Source organism: Cetorhinus maximus, chromosome 21 (genome assembly GCF_964194155.1).
Source record: "Cetorhinus maximus chromosome 21, sCetMax3.hap1.1, whole genome shotgun sequence".
NCBI classification, from domain to species: Eukaryota; Metazoa; Chordata; class Chondrichthyes; order Lamniformes; family Cetorhinidae; genus Cetorhinus; species Cetorhinus maximus.
Genome location: NC_135899.1, coordinates 12,379,130 through 12,394,952, shown reverse-complemented (window position 1 = coordinate 12,394,952; position 15,823 = coordinate 12,379,130). Strand labels below are relative to the sequence as shown.

At 44.4% G+C, this 15,823-nt stretch overlaps 1 protein-coding gene across 1 annotated transcript in view; it reads right to left on the bottom strand.

The window, feature by feature from the left end:
- LOC144695681 (large proline-rich protein BAG6-like) overlaps positions 1-15,823 on the bottom strand; it is a 92,376-nt gene that overhangs the window by 61,553 nt on the left and 15,000 nt on the right. The window contains exons 3-5 of the mRNA XM_078566618.1: positions 13,895-14,012; positions 11,582-11,793; positions 10,056-10,127 (exon numbers count right to left, since the gene is read on the bottom strand). Coding sequence (XP_078422744.1) covers positions 10,056-10,127; positions 11,582-11,793; positions 13,895-14,012 — 402 coding nt within the window. The remainder of the gene's footprint in view (positions 1-10,055; positions 10,128-11,581; positions 11,794-13,894; positions 14,013-15,823) is intronic.

Below are 15,823 nucleotides of genomic sequence, written 5' to 3'. Positions count from 1 at the left end.
ACCTACACAAATCCTCCCAACCCGAGACCCCAGCCTTGCCTGTTCCGGAGATCCACAGGCCTTGGTCGTCTTCTCCTGCAGTCCCAGCAGCTGCCACTGATGCCTTCCTGGCACGGCTAGAAGTGATGGAGTTGCCAGCAATCTCAGTTATCGGCAGCTCCAGCAGGCGGGACTTGCTCCCCAATGAGGAGAGGGTACTCCCAAGTTGCCCTTCGCTCAGTACTAAAAAAAAGAAACCAGGCTGGAGAGATATAGCCTCTGGTTATTAAGTGAGGCCTCCCCCAGCTGGACCCACAGAGCCAGGAGAACAGCTTCCTGTATTGCTGGAGTGGAGTGAAGGGTCCCCCCCAACCCAAACTCCAAAAAGCTAATCCCAGGGTCAATCCAGCCTCCATTCCTCTCCCAGCCAGCCCCACACTCAAGCCTCACATCACACCAGACCCCAGCTCCCAAGAAAAGCCCAACTGAAAAATGGCCCTCTCTCCCACTCACTGTCCCTCATCTGCTTGCCGCTTCCAACCTTGGCCTTTCTAATCACCTCCGCCAATTAATGTCAGGCATAGCAGCACGTTGTTAGAGCAGGCCGTCCACCATTTTGACAGGAAGGAGTCTACTTGCACACTAGCTCAAACGGCAAGCTCTACAATCTACCAAGACTGAAAGCAAACACAAAAACACATCGCGCCCAGGTCAGAGAAATCCTCTACACTGATGATGCTGTGCTAGTCGTCCACATGGAAACTCAGCTACAAAGACTCATGGACTTTCTACCCCATGCCTGTAACTTATTCTCCCTGACTGCTGTGGTCAAGAAGCGATGGTTACGGGACAGGGTGTTGCTTCTCCGCCCTTGATCACACTAAATAACATCCCACTGGAAGTGGTTCGCAAACTCTGTTGCTCTGGGTCCATGGCGACCAATAATCTGTCCCTTGACACACACAAGGAAAGCAGCTACCACCTTTGGCTGATTCATGAAATGTGTAAGCTGAGCCTTAGGAACAAGCTGAAGGCCTGTGTTCTCAGTACCTTGCTGGATGGCTGTGAAAAGCTATCAAGAAACTCAACAGTTTCCATCTTTGCTGTTTGTGGTGTAATATGGGTAGATCCTAACAGGGCAAAATCACAAATGCGGCAGTCCTCTCAAAGGCAGAACTCCCAAGTCTGTTAGCACTCAAACAGGGACAGCTTCACTAGCTCAGGCACGTCTGCAGGGTGGAAAATGATTACATACCCAAGGACCTTCGTATGTCAAGGTAGCTGGTCCCGGACAACCAGTAGGACACCCAAACTTCCATTTCGAGGATACTTGTAAGCATAACATGAAGGTCTTAAACATTGATTATCACCCCCGGGAATCACTAGCTGATGAGGCAGGAAAATGGCAGCACCTCCTGTGGACTGGCGTGCACCCGCCACAATGACCAGTAACTACAATGGTAACACCTCCTGTGGACTGGCATGCACCCGCCACAATGACCAGTGACTACAGGCCCCAACGCTGAATTCAACCTACAACAACACTTGGAAGCTTCACGTGCAGCATTTGTGACAGAACCTGCCTCTCGAGGATTGGCCTGTTCATTGATCAGCAAAGATGGGCCAGATGAAGGCAGCCCATCTGAAATGGATTGCTTGCTGCACGTCCATCACCTTTTACAGGTGAAGGGTGCCGATAACAATTTCACTTTAGTATAATACTCCTACACCTTGACACACAGAGCAGGCAATGTTTTTTTTTGCCATTATAAAGTAAGTGATCCTGCAGTACTGGATTTTAAGCCACTGGGTGTCTGCTGTAAATTAGCAAACTACATCACCTAGTGGCAGAAAACTCAATGCTGCAACCGACTGGCTAAAAGGGCCATAAAAATGCTTAGCATTGATAGTCAGTGACACAAAACAAATTTAAGTTCTGGCAGACTGAAAATCCACCAGCATGAAAGCTCTGATTAGTGCATGCAAAACAAACTTAATGAAAAGCATCAACTCAGTTGGACAACAGCAGAACACAAAGAAAAAACTGTCGTCGCAAAAGCAAGGATTTCACAGCTGCTGTTGTCCAAAAAGATTGAAAGACCGAATTAAAGTAAACGCCTTCCCACTCTGGTGCTTTTCTCAAATTACGCCTGCTGAAATTTGCAGTTATATCGATGCCAGGGAACTATAGCACTCATGGTCTTAAACTCTCAGGTGGCAAATAAATACCAAGGTCAAACATACAGCTTAAAAACAGGCCATTCAGCCCAACCAGTCTGTGCTGGTATTTCACCTCTACACGAGTTTCTTCCCATTCCATCTCAGCCTTTCCCTTTTCTCTCACGTACTTATGTAATTTCCCTTTTACAGAATCTTTACAGTGCAGAAGGAGGCCATTCGGCCCATCGAGTCTTCACTGGCTCTTTGAATGCATCCAAGCTATTGGCCCTCAACCACCTCCTGTGGTAGCAAGTTCCACATTCTAACCATTTTCTGAGTGAAGAAATTTCTCTTTACACGCGTTGGATTTATTAGTAAGCATCTTGTATTTATGGACCCCAGTTTTAGATTCTTCCACCATCCTGTATTTATGGCCCCAGTTTTAGATTCTTCCACCATCTTGTCTTTATGGCCCCCAGTTTTAGATTCTTCCACCATCCTGTATTTATGGCCCCAGTTTTAGATTCTTCCACCATCTTGTCTTTATGGCCCCCAGTTTTAGATTCTTCCACCATCCTCTATTTATGGCCCCTAGTTTTAGATTTTCCATCATCTTGTATTTATGGCCCCAGTTTCAGATTCTTCCACCATCCTCTATTTATGGCCCCTAGTTTTAGATTTTCCATCATCTTGTATTTATGGCCCTTAGTTTTAGATTCTTCCAACATCCTGTATTTACAGCTCTGAGTTTTAGATGTTTCCACTAGCTTGTATTTATGGCCCCTGCTTTTAGATTCTTCCACAAGTGGAAATATTCCCTCCACGTCTACCCTGCCCAATCCATTCAAATTTAAAGACCTCTATCAGATCTAAGTCTTCACATTTGTAAAGAATGAGGTCCCAACCCGTTTGGTCTTTCTAGGGTGTGTGAAATGAAAAGTTGTCTTCCAGTGTAAACATTCACATAAAACCGGAAAACGTACATGGGCAATTTAATTTTCAGAAGCAACTCAGAAGGTTTGAGGGAAGAACTTCAGTTATGTGAAGAGACTGGAGCAGCAGGGATTGGTGTCCTTGGAGCAAAGAAGGTTATGGGGAGTATTCTTTTTATCCTTTCATGGGATGTGAGCATTGCTAAGTCTATGGATCATCATCACTTATAGACCCAGAAATTAAATGAGAACATGATATCATCAATACACCAGTTACAAATAGCAGAAATTGGGCAGTCTTCTGTGGTGGTTCTCTCAGCATGTCAGACAATATTCAAAATCACAATCCTATTATCAGCCTTCATAATTAAATAATGATCAACAATCTGTCAGACAAGAGCACACATTGACGGTGATCAGAATTATTTGCACAGAGGGTGGTTAGATTACAGAATTCTCTGCCACAAAGCAGTGTCGAAGTCAAGTCCATCAATACTTTTAAGAGGGATTAAAGATGGCTGCTTGAAAAAGAGGAAAGCATATGGGGAGTGAGCAGGGAAGAGATTAGGAGGTTCATGCGGAAAGAGACAAGGAAGCAAATTTGGTGGGAGATTAGCCCGTTTGTGCTGTCAATAATTGCAGGAATGTTGGGCATCATGCACAATGCTGCTGAGGTGAGGCTGTCAGCCTTTTCAAGGCCACAAAGTCAAACGAAGTTAAATATGAACTGGATGACCATGTTCGTTACAAGTTAGAACCATCAGTCTGTTTTCTTTTAGAAAAGATGTTTGATAAGTTCAATTAACGTTCTGACTCCAGAACATAATGTTTCTGGATTTTCGGAGTGGCAGGCGGTGACTAGTGGGGTACCACAGGGATCGGTGCTTGGGCCCCAGCTATTCACAATATATATCAATGATTTGGATGAGGGAACTAAATGTAATATTTCCAGGTTTGCTGACATTATGAAACTTGGTGGAAATGAGAATGGTGAGGAGGATGTTAAAAGGCTTCAAGGCGATTTAGATAAGTTGTGAGTGGGCAAATACATGACAGATGCAGTATAACATGGATAAGTGCGAAGTTATCCACTTTGATAGAAAAAACAGAATGGCAGAGTATTGTTTAAATGGTGATAGATTGGGAAATGTTGATGTACAAAGGGACCTGGGTGTCCTTGTACACCGATCACTGAAAGCAAGCATGCAGGTGCAGCAAGCAGTTAAGAAGGCAAATGGTATGTTGGCCTTCATTGCGAGAGGACTTAAGTGCAGGAGCAAGGATGTCTTACTGCAGCTGTACAGGGCCTTGGTGAGACCATACCTGGAGTATTGTGTGCAGTTTTGGTTTCCTTACCTCAGAAAGGATATACATGCCATAGATAGGGCAGTGAAGGTTCGCCAGACTGATTCTTGGGGTGGCAGGATTGTCGTATGGAGAGAGATTGGGTAGACTAGGCTTGTGTTCATTGCAGCTGAGAAGAACGAGAGAGAATCTCATTGAAAAGTAGAAAATTCTGGGGGGGCAGTCTAGAACAAGGGGTCACAGTCTCAGGATATGGGATAGACCATTTAGGACTGAGATGAGGAGAAACTTCTTCACTCAGAGGGTGGTGAACCTGCGAAATTCTCTACCGCAGAAGGCTGTGGAGGCCAAGACACTGAATATATTTCAGAAGGAAATAGATAGATTTCTAGATACTAAAGGCGTCAAGGAATATAGGGAGAGAGCTGGATTATTGCATTGAGCTAGAGGATCAGCCATGATATTGAATGGTGGAGTAGGTTCAAAGGATCGAATGACCTATTTCTGCTCTTATTTTGTATGTTTCTATGATAGCTATCTGTACATTCCAAATGACTGCTCGCCTGTTCTTTTAAATGTCGTAGTGATATGAACGCAACACTTGAAGTTGCTGCAGCAGAAATGCACGAATGAAAGACAGACAGATACGGACGCTGATACATAGCTTACATTAAACAATTATGAGCAATAACTCGCTCGAGGGTCATTCCAAAGAACGATCCAGCACATTGCAGAGAATGATCAGATATGGCTTTGTGCCCAAGTACCCGGTATGTTAAAACTCTTTATTTCAAATGCAGCCACACTATCGACATGCAAAGCGAAAGACAGAGACTGCGGAAAAATAATTCCCAAATTTAATGGATTACTAGTGCCCTTGCAGTGACTTATGCTGAGGATTCCAGGATTTCCCTCTGTGGATATTTTGCTTTACCTCGTTGGATAGTAAGTGGAAAGGGAAGTAGCATTGCATCTCAGCTCTGGTGACAGCACCATAGGCAGGCAAGTCACAAGTTGAGGTCCAGAGATGCAGAAATTCCATCAAGATTTGTTAATTAGCCCAGACAACACTTCAGTACAACCTGGCAATTTGGATTTTGCTTATGTTGCCTGAGCTTAATTATTTAGTATTCTATAATAATTCTATTACTCTCGGATTAGCATGCAAGCAATTACATTTATGTTAACCAAGTTTCTTTAGGGGGGACGGAGAAAGAGAGATGGTAGAAAGACGGGTTCATACTTTGCCAGATCACGTGTGTTGACAGAAACATTACCTGCTTATGGAAATTACTGTATGCTTGAAACCAGGGAAAGATCTCAAGGAGCCAGAGAGCAGAAATGGTCACATCAGAGACAGAATTTTTTGGGACATCGATAAATATGTCTTCCTTCATCTTCAATCATTGCTTCTGAAATATTCAGCACGAGGTAATCAGATCGTAAAATGTACATGTCACTGGTGACATTAAGCTTGCTGACAACTGATGCAAGAGGTCAGGATACATTGGGTGAAAAAGATCAACTGCACAGGGAAATCTCATAAATCCACACTGTTCTCAAATCTCTAAATCACTTCACCCAGTGAATTATTTTGCAGGGTTTGAACATTTAAGTTGGTGAATGAGTTGTCGATCAACCGGGCTGCTTTGTCCTAGATGCTATCAAGCTTCAAGTGTTGTTGGAGCTGTACTCATCCAGTGAAATGGTGAATATTCAATAACGTTGCTTGAATGTTATATAATAGAGGTGTTCAAAATTGTGAAGGCTTTCCATAGAGAAAATAAAGACAAAACTGTTTTTATTGGCAGGAGGGCTAGAAGCGAGAGGACACAGTTTTAAGGTAGTTGGCAAAGGGTGGGGTGGGGAAGAAAAGATGAGGATTTTGGGTTTTTTTTTTAAACGTAGCAAGTTATGATGATCTGGAATGCACTGCCCAAAAAGACAGTGAAAGTAAATTTAATAGTAGAAGGGAGTCAGTATATACCTAAAAAGAAAAATTTTACAGGGTTATGGGAAAACAGCAGGGGAGGGAGCAGGTATGGGACTAATTGAACAGCTCTTTCAAAGAACCAGCAAAGGCATGATGGAGAAAATGCCTCTTTCTGTGCTGGATGTTCCTACGTTTGCATTTGGTCATTCAAGGCTTTGTACACTCAAAGTCATCTACCTGAAACATTAACCCGGTTTCTCTCTCAACAGATGCTGCCAGACCTGCTGAGTACTTTGTCTTTATTTCAGATTTCCAGCATCTGCAGTATTTTGCTCTGGTATGAGTACACCAGGGGTGGCTCCAGCACAAAGGAATTTGTTGTACCAGGCTACACTTCGAGTAGAAGAGCAAAACGATCTAGGGATCCTGGTAAACAAATCATTGAAAGTAGCATCGTAGGTCATGGCGACTGTAGAGCCAGCTGCCATGGAAGTGGTTGAGGTGAATAGCTTAGGTGCTTTCAAAAAATAAACCCGAGAGTACATGAGTGAAAAGGGAGATGGAAACGTATACTGAAAGGCTGAGATAAGCCAGATGGAATACAAGGAGGCCCTTAAGAGTATTAACACCAGCATAGAATATTTGGGTTAAAAAGCCTGTTTCTGTGTGGTATATTCTATGTAACACGTCCATGATGTTAATTAAATTGCATCCTTTCCCCATCGTTATATCATGTACTTCATTCCGCAATAATTAGGGACAGGTCCTATTGCTCAGTGCGCGTAGAACATCACAGTGATCGGTTAGATTTTAACCATTCCTAGAGATTGAGATCTAGGTCTCATCAGCATACGTTTGCACATGAATCAACATGAGTTATCCTGCTAAACAGTCACCAGAACATGAGTCACATCGTGAAAACAACCTTGAAGAGCAACACACACAAGTTCATGGCACAAGTACATCTTCGAAGTTTTCCTGATTGCGTGATGAGACAGATCTGATTGCTACAGGTGTCAGACGGGATCCAACAGGGTTAGATCTGACCTGCAACTCAACAGGTAATCCGTAACTTTCTCCTAGCTTAGTTTCTCGCCTGAGGCACCGGCGACGCCCCGAGGCACCCCGCCGCACCGGCGACGCCCCGAGACACCCCGCCAACGCCCCCGAGCCGCACCGGCAACGCCCCGAGGCACCCCGCCGCACCGGCAACGCCCCCGAGGCACCCCGCCGCACCGGCAACGCCCCCGAGGCACCCCGCCGCACCGGCAACGCCCCCGAGGCACCCCGCCGCACCGGCAACGCCCCGAGGCACCCCGCCGCACCGGCAACGCCCCGAGGCACCCCGCCGCACCGGCAACGCCCCGAGGCACCCCGCCGCACCGGCAACGCCTCGAGGCACCCCGCCGCACCGGCAACGCCCCGAGGCACCCCGCCGCACCGGCAACGCCCCGAGGCACCCCGCCGCACCGGCAACGCCCCGAGGCACTAGTTAACATTTAGTACGGTTACATGGAGCACTAGCAGTTCTCCAATAATTCATCCTAATTACCATGTTTCGCACACAACGGGTGTTCTACCATGGGGGTGTACTTGTTGAGGTCAGTTATATAACTCCTAGCAAGAGCTACTGCATAGTAATCTTGCTGCTTGCAGCTCTCTACAGTCACTGCACCCATCCTCAATATGGTGCCACCCTGACTGTGGACAGATCAATCCACAACCAGGACTAGTAGCTGGGATCTTCCAGGGCTGCCTGGCTTAGTAAAACAATAAGCTGTGCGTTTACCCAGTATTCAACGGGGGTGGAAGGAAACAGAGAGAACTGCTTTTGCACAACCTTACGACCTAGGTTGCACTATGGTGATTACTCCTTCAGAAACATGAACAATGTTATTAAACAGCACATTCAACGAAATGCATAATATAAAAGAATGGCTTCCGTTGTAGGGTAGAAAATATTAAAGCTCACATCACTTCTTCTAGTTATAAAATGTTTTGAAACAGAGAAACATTCAACCATTCAATTTTGTGCTCATTTCTTCCTTCCCATGAGCCTTCGAACCTAATCCCACTTTCTTGATTACCACCCATACCCCTGTAATATTCCTTTATTCCCAAATAGCAACCTAAATGCCTTTTAAAGGCTTTCAACAATGGTTTGTGACAAAAGCTTCCACACTTTAACAACTATGCGGATGAAAGAATTTTATTCATTTCCCCAAGCCTCTTGTGCTTATCTGATTTGCACCCTCCTGTTTCTCGCTTGTCAAGGGGTGAAAGCAAATTGATAAATCTCTAATTTTGAAAACCTCTACCAAGTCATCCCTCCGTTTTCTCAGCTCTCGTGAAAATGGTCCACACTTCTGCCAATTTTCATAAAACTCCTTATCTCTGACAACATTCCAGTTAATCTACCCCATACCTCATCCACTGCTTCTCTCATGCGTTTCCCAAATCTGTAGGCAACACTCCGACATGGAGTGAGATAGGGAGATGGTGGCATAGTGGTAATATCACTGGAAGAGTAATCCACAGGCCCAGGCTAATACTCTGGGGGGCATGGGTTCAAATCGCACCATGGGAGCTAGTGGAATTTAAATTCCGGCAATAAACCTGGAGTTATAAAGCTAGTCTAAGTAATGGTGACCATGAAACTATCATCGATTGTCGTAAAAACCCTTCTGGTTCACAAATGCCCTTTAGGGAAGGAAATCTGGCATCCTTACCTGATCTGGCCCACAGCAATGTGGTTGACTCTTAACTGCCCTTTGAAATGGTCTAGCAAGCCACTCCGCTGAAGAAAAATTAGGGATGGGCAACGCTTGCCAGCGACACCCACATCCCAAGAATTGAAAGAAAAATAGCCCTACAGTCTTGTACAAGATCAGTCTTGACCCCCTCACTTGTTTTTGTACTCTATACTTCTAGATCCAACCCTACTTGCACTGCCATCTTTGACGACCTCTATTCTGTCAACTGAGATCTCCCTCTGCTCCTTTTTAAATACATTACACCCAAAATGTAACACTTTTCACTTTTACACTTAACCCGGACTGTCAATCCTGCTAGCCTGTATCCCCCTGCAGTCTTTCGCAACCTTTCTCACAATTTATTACAATCCTCATCAACTCAGTCAATGAAATTTCAATTTGACTCTGTCAATGCCTAAACCCAGACCACTGTGATATATAGTAAATACAAGTGGTACCAAGACGGACACCATACCTCATTATTCAGAATAACTTCCTTTTACCACTACGCTTTCTGCCATGCAACAACCTTTCCATCCATATGGGTATATTCCCCTTAACTGCATGTTCTACTGCCTCATTATGTCCGTTGCTAGTCTTTAAGGTGGGAAAATATAAAATGCTAGCCTAATACAGCCAATAATTCTAATATCCCACCGAAACGAGGAGCTTAAATAGTATGCAGTGTGCAGCTTTCTGAGTGTCATAACGTGCAATACTCATGGTGTAAACATGGCAAAATATTCAGCTTAGACCAAACAACCAATGAAATAAGCTTTGGAAGCTGGAACTGAACTGGCAAATATACTCGGTTGAAAGGTTTGCAGGGTTGGGAGTCCTGAGAGAATCAACTCAATTTTCGATGCTGAAAGGAAAAATTTTAAAAGGTCGTATCTGCGCCAGTCAGCCTGTGCACCTGATAACCCTTTCCCACCACCCCCCACCACCCCACTCCCAGCCCAAGTACAGTCAAAGACACACACTTACACTTACCCCGGTGGAAGTTGTGACTCGTGTATTCCGACCAGCCTCACCCAAACCTGCCATCACCTGCTGTACTGATTGCTGTAACAATACGGAAAGGAAACATCATCGGGACGACACTGCAGCACCCGTGTGGATGTACCCCACACTATAAATCAGTGTCACTTTATCGGGGAACACACACATATAACAAAAAAAAAGACACGCCCTTGCGACGTGCATGCATCCGCAGTTACCTGGGAGCCTTCCTAAAAGCAAGCGCAGCTATAAGATCTATGCGGGATATCTGCCACCATACTGGTTTGCATAAGAAGGTAACAGACTTAATATGCAGCCTTGGCTATTTGCTATGCAAAATATAGTGTAACACTTTACTGAAAACCTGCTGTTAACGCTGGGCATGTTAAGGTTTCATACCACCAGACATCTTCTGTGGTGTTACTCACTGCTTCAGGGTAATAGCAGTGTTATTGAAGTGTGACAGTGAACACGTGGCCCTGTGTTGTACTCAAGACTTCTAATATATTCATTGCTGAACTGTGGAAAAATGCCATGCTACAAGTATAGATTCTGTCCCTTCAAACTTGGGTTTGAATATGTGAAGAGAAGCATTGCTAGGATGAAGTGCTGCTAGTTACAGGCCTATTGGAGAGTTTGGATAAACTTACACAAGTTATCTCAAAGCATGTTAAAACTGTTTGGCTCATAAACTGCCACTAACACTCTCAACTAGTTTTCTAACAACACAACCAAGTCTGAACTCTGGGAATGAGAATGAAAACCGCCATTAAAACAGCACAGGTTGGCAGCTACTGCAATTAGCATACGAGGGCCACAGTCAGGACAGTGCAGATTCATTTTGATGGAAAAGCTGGGATCTGGAGCGTGGGAAACTTCAGAAAGGATAGGTCTGTTACTGTTGACGCATTGTGCTCACATCCCCCACGTTCCATCCCAAGCAAACCGCTCCCCAAACCCGACAACTCAAAAGGAACTTGGGATTCCTCCCCTCTGGCGCTTTCATCCAACTATTGTTACAACAACGATCAGCCATCTCCATCCTACTTTCTGGACTTGTCTCTGTAACGCTTTGCCTCCCCCTCCTTTTAAACAAAATGCTTGTCAAAATCTCTGACCAAGCTTTTGGCCAGCCCAGTTAACTTCTCTCTTCCTGGCTGGGCATCCATTCTGCTACACCTGTTTATAAAGTCCCTTTGAATATTTTCTTTATCTTAACGGCACTAGATTGAATGCAAATACTTGCTGCTGCTAAGGATCATAGGTGGAGAAATAGGCCACGAATTTTCGCAGGCCATTCTCAGTGTCATGGAGGCACTCTGTGTTATTTTGGAAGAACGCATGCAGAGAGCTTGCAATAGTTAGGAAGCAGAAAGCCTGACATGCCACCTGAGGTTAAAATACAGTTTTTTTTGGAGGGGGGAGGGGCGGGGGGCAGCGTTGGGGAGGGGGTTCACTCTGCCTCTAACCAGGTGGCTCCACTTGCTGCCCCTTACCCTCGGTTCTCCACCACTGACCTGTATCTGCTGAGGGTCTAGAAGGTTGACTGGCAAATTGAAGGTGCCCACCATCACATAACTGTTGGCATTTCTGTCATGGGGCCCAGCTGGAGTCCCTCGCGTGCCTCCGGGGTGTGGCATGGAAGCACCCGCCGAGGAAGACCCTCCAGTGGCTGGCTGCGCCTGTGGCGGAGCGCGCTCGACCAAATGGATGACTTTGTGATGGACATCTGAGTAGAAGGAACACAAAAAAAAAAGTTAAAACTCTGCAGCAAGCGACACACAAAGTCTGCTTTAGTCATTTAGCTGCTTATTTCGCAGGCATAAGATAACATTATAAGCAAATACGATCAAAGCACTTCCAGTAAAATGGATAATATTGGTGCCTTTGTTACATTGGGAATGCTTCCCAACTCCCAAAAAGTGTCACCCCTGAAGGTGAATGGTCTCAAGGGTGATAATCAACCTTGATTGCCTAAACCAAATGACCATTAGTCAAGTGCAAGCGCAGACAGAGTGCTGAGTGTTCTATTCAACCTATCTTGCAACTTATTTAGTACCTTTAACATCGTGAATCATCACAAGGCACTTCATGGCAGTGATTATCAAATAAAATTTGATCTTGAACCAGGTGAGGAGATATCAGGACAGGTGACCAAAAGCTGGGTCAAACAGGTCGGTTTAAAGAAGCGTCTTAAAGGAGGAGCGAGATAGAGAAGTGGAGTTTGGGGAGGAAATTCCAGAAAGCAGGGCCTAGACAGCTGAAGGCACAGTCACCAATAGTGGAGTGATGAAAATCAAGGATGCACATGCAGAATTAGAGTCATGAGGCTGGCAACGCCACAAGAGTAAAGCTTACGCCCTATAATACCATTCTTGAAAGTAAACCGTGTGTACTCAAAGGCAAGTGCAACACAGGAGTCTGACATCCCTGCTGACTTAGTGAATGTACTATGGTGCCAACCGGTGGGTATTAGGCACTCCCCAGCCTGCAACCGCTCCACAATCTGTGAATTTAGTAAAGACGATGGAACCCGGGGCCTTTCCTGAGCTGAGTGCACTTCCTCAAACGTAAAGCTGAGACAGTCAGTAACTGGAGGTAACAGACATCACTTATCAATGGAAATGTAGTCTTCACAAGACCCAGTCTTGGAAAAATTGAAATCAAGCTTTAGGATAAATGAGATGCCTGGTATTGTCATGGTTCTTAGAAACCACCACCATTTCAGCGTTAACACAATAGGGTGAGATGAAGTAAGGCAGGAGGCGGCTTGTGTGGAGCATTGTCTCCAGCATCGGCCTGTTGACTGTATTGTGAATACAGTGTCATCCTGTGTGATTAATATTGCTGAAGGGACAAAAAACAGTTGTTAGCCATCTCACAGTGCCTCAGAACAGATTAGTCTCTAATCCTGCTCGTCAATTAGTAGGCAGTCTGAGACTGCAAATGCCAGTAGCACCTTGTTGATGCCTTGCAGTCTTTATTCTTCAGGCAGAGATTCCAATTCTAATCACTTCCTCTTCTCCCCCAGGCAAACGGTTTTTACCTTCATATAATCATGGAATGATACAGCACAAGAGGTCACACGATCTGTCGTGTCTGTGTTGAAAGAGCTATCCAGCCAGTTCAACCCCACCCCTCATCACCCTTTCAAGCACATTCCTAAATCACAACAATTCACTGCGTGGAATATTTTTGCCTCGTGCCGCCTCTGGTTCTCTGCTAACTACCTTAATCTGTGTCCTCTTGTTACCAGCCCTTCTGCTACTGGAAACAGCTCCACTTTATTTAGCCCGAGTAAGTTAAAGGTGATGTTAATCTTCGAACAGGTAAACACCTGCAAGATTCTTAGAATCATTGGAGGGGTTATGATACAAAGAGGCCACTTGGCCCATCGTGTCTGTACTGGCTGAAATACCAGCCATCCAGCCTAATCCCACTTTCCAGGGCTTGGTCTGTAGCCCTGCAAGTTACAGCACTTGAGGTGCGTATTTATATTTTCTTCTACTTATAAAGTGAAAATCATTTAAAGATTTTGCTGAAAAATATTCATTCAGGTAAGTGTGTTATCTGCCAGTAGATTTCTCGTCACTACATCTGGCTTCAGCAGGTTTGTAAATTCCTTGCTTTCTATTCCGCACCCCCTTACACTCCCCCCCAAAGCCAAAACTTTGTCCATATTGTTGTCAATAAGATCAACTGGGCCAAATGGCTCATTTTTGAAGTATGTTCTATGTAATAAAGTTTGTAAAAAGAGCACTTGTACCATGGGATAGAGGAAAAGCCGAGCACCTTAAAGGAAGAAGAAAAAGGAAAGGGCTAATACTTGCCATAATCTTTCAGCTTCTTGTCATCTTGCAGGACCCGACCCTGGTAAATGAGCCTCTGCTTGTCCGCTGGGATGTTCACAGAGCTAGAGATGTGTTCTTTGAACTCTTTGACTGTAAGCTGATGGAGAAGGAGAACAAACACCAGCTCAGTCAAAATAGACTGCAATAAATGACAACTCAGCAAAACATCCTCGAAAGTTCAGCACAAACCAAGACACAAAACAACACATGCAATACAGTGGCATGTTAACAGCCAAGATTTTGGAAGGGTTCTGAACCTCATAAGTGTTGTTACAGGAATCTTTTGAACAAAGGCCCGGTACTTCCCACAGGAAAATCATAGGGAGAGTATTTCTGGATCCTCATAGAACGATACAGCATAGTTCAGGATACAGTTCAAAATAGATAGGGAAGAAAAAAAAGTGAGGTGGAGTAGCAGTACTCATTAGGGAAGACATTGTAGTGTTGGAAAGAGAGGACATCCTTCAGCAGGCCAGGACAGAATGCATTTAGTTAGAGTTGAGGAGCAAAAAGGGCTAATCATGCTGCTGGGGGGTATTTTATAGGCCTCCAAATAGTGAGAGAGCAATAGACAAGCAAATCTGCAGGGAAATCACAGGTGTGCAACAACTATAAAGTGGTGATACTGGGGGACTTTAATTATCAATTGGGATAGTCAGAGTTAAAGGGTAAGGGAGAGGAGGAATTTCTGAAATGTGTTCAGGAAAACTTCCTTTACCAGTATGTTCTTGGTCCAACTAGGAAGGAGAAATTGCTAGGTTTGGTGCTGGAGAATGAGGTGGGCTAAATGGATCAAGCGTCTGTGGGGGAACACTTGGGTATGAGTGATCATTGTATCATAAGGTTTAGATTAGTAACGGAGAAAAGCAAGGAACAATCTAAAGTTTAACTCCTAAATTGGAAGAGGGCTACTTTCAATGGGAGGGTCAAATGGAACCAAAGACTGACAGGAAATACTGTAATAGAACAATTGGTAATCTTTAAGGAGGAAATATTTCAGGTACAGGTTAGGTACATTCCAACAAGGGTGAAAGGCAGGGGAACCAAAACCAGAACTTCCTGGTTGACAAGACAGAGAATATGAAACAACAAAGAAACAGAGGGCGTATGATGCATATCAGGTGAATTCTTCAAGCAAGAACCAGGTTGAGGTGAAAATATGACTGACAAAGAGATGATATGAGAATAGAATGGCAGCCAACATAAAAGGGGACCCAAGAATCTTCTTCTGTAAATAGCAAGCAGTCAAAAGGTGCAGTGGGGCCTATAAGGGACAAAGAGGGTGATAAATGCTTAGGATGAGGCTAGAATACATAATGAGTACTTTATATTGATGTTTACTAAGGAAAAGGCTGCTGATAAAATAGTGGTAGGTAATGGACAGGGTGACAACTGATAGGAAGGATGTACTGTAAAGGCTGACGATCCTTAAAGGTGAATAAGTTGCCTGGTTAAGGTGGCTTGCATCCCAGGTTACTAAAGTAAGTGGGGTGGAGATAGAGGAAGGGCTTGCCATAATCTTCAAATCTTCACTAAATAGGGAGGGAGGTGCTAGAGGATTGGAAAGTGGCAAATGTGACACCCTTATTCAAGAAAGGATGCAAACACATTCCTGTAAACTATAGACCAGTTAACTTAGCACAGAGGTAGTTAAAGTTTTAGAAACAATAAGAGACCAACAGAGTATTGGAGAGGTTTGAGTTAATTAAAGCAGAGCCAGCATAGATATGGAAAGTTAGTTCTGTTGAAGGGTCGTGAGGACTCGAAACGTCGACTCTTTTCTTCTCCACCGATGCTGCCAGACCTGCTGAGTTTTTCCAGGTAATTCTGTTTTTGTTTTAGATATGTAAAGGTAGATCCTGCTTGACTAATCTAATTGAAATTTTTGATGAAGTAGCAAAGAAAGTT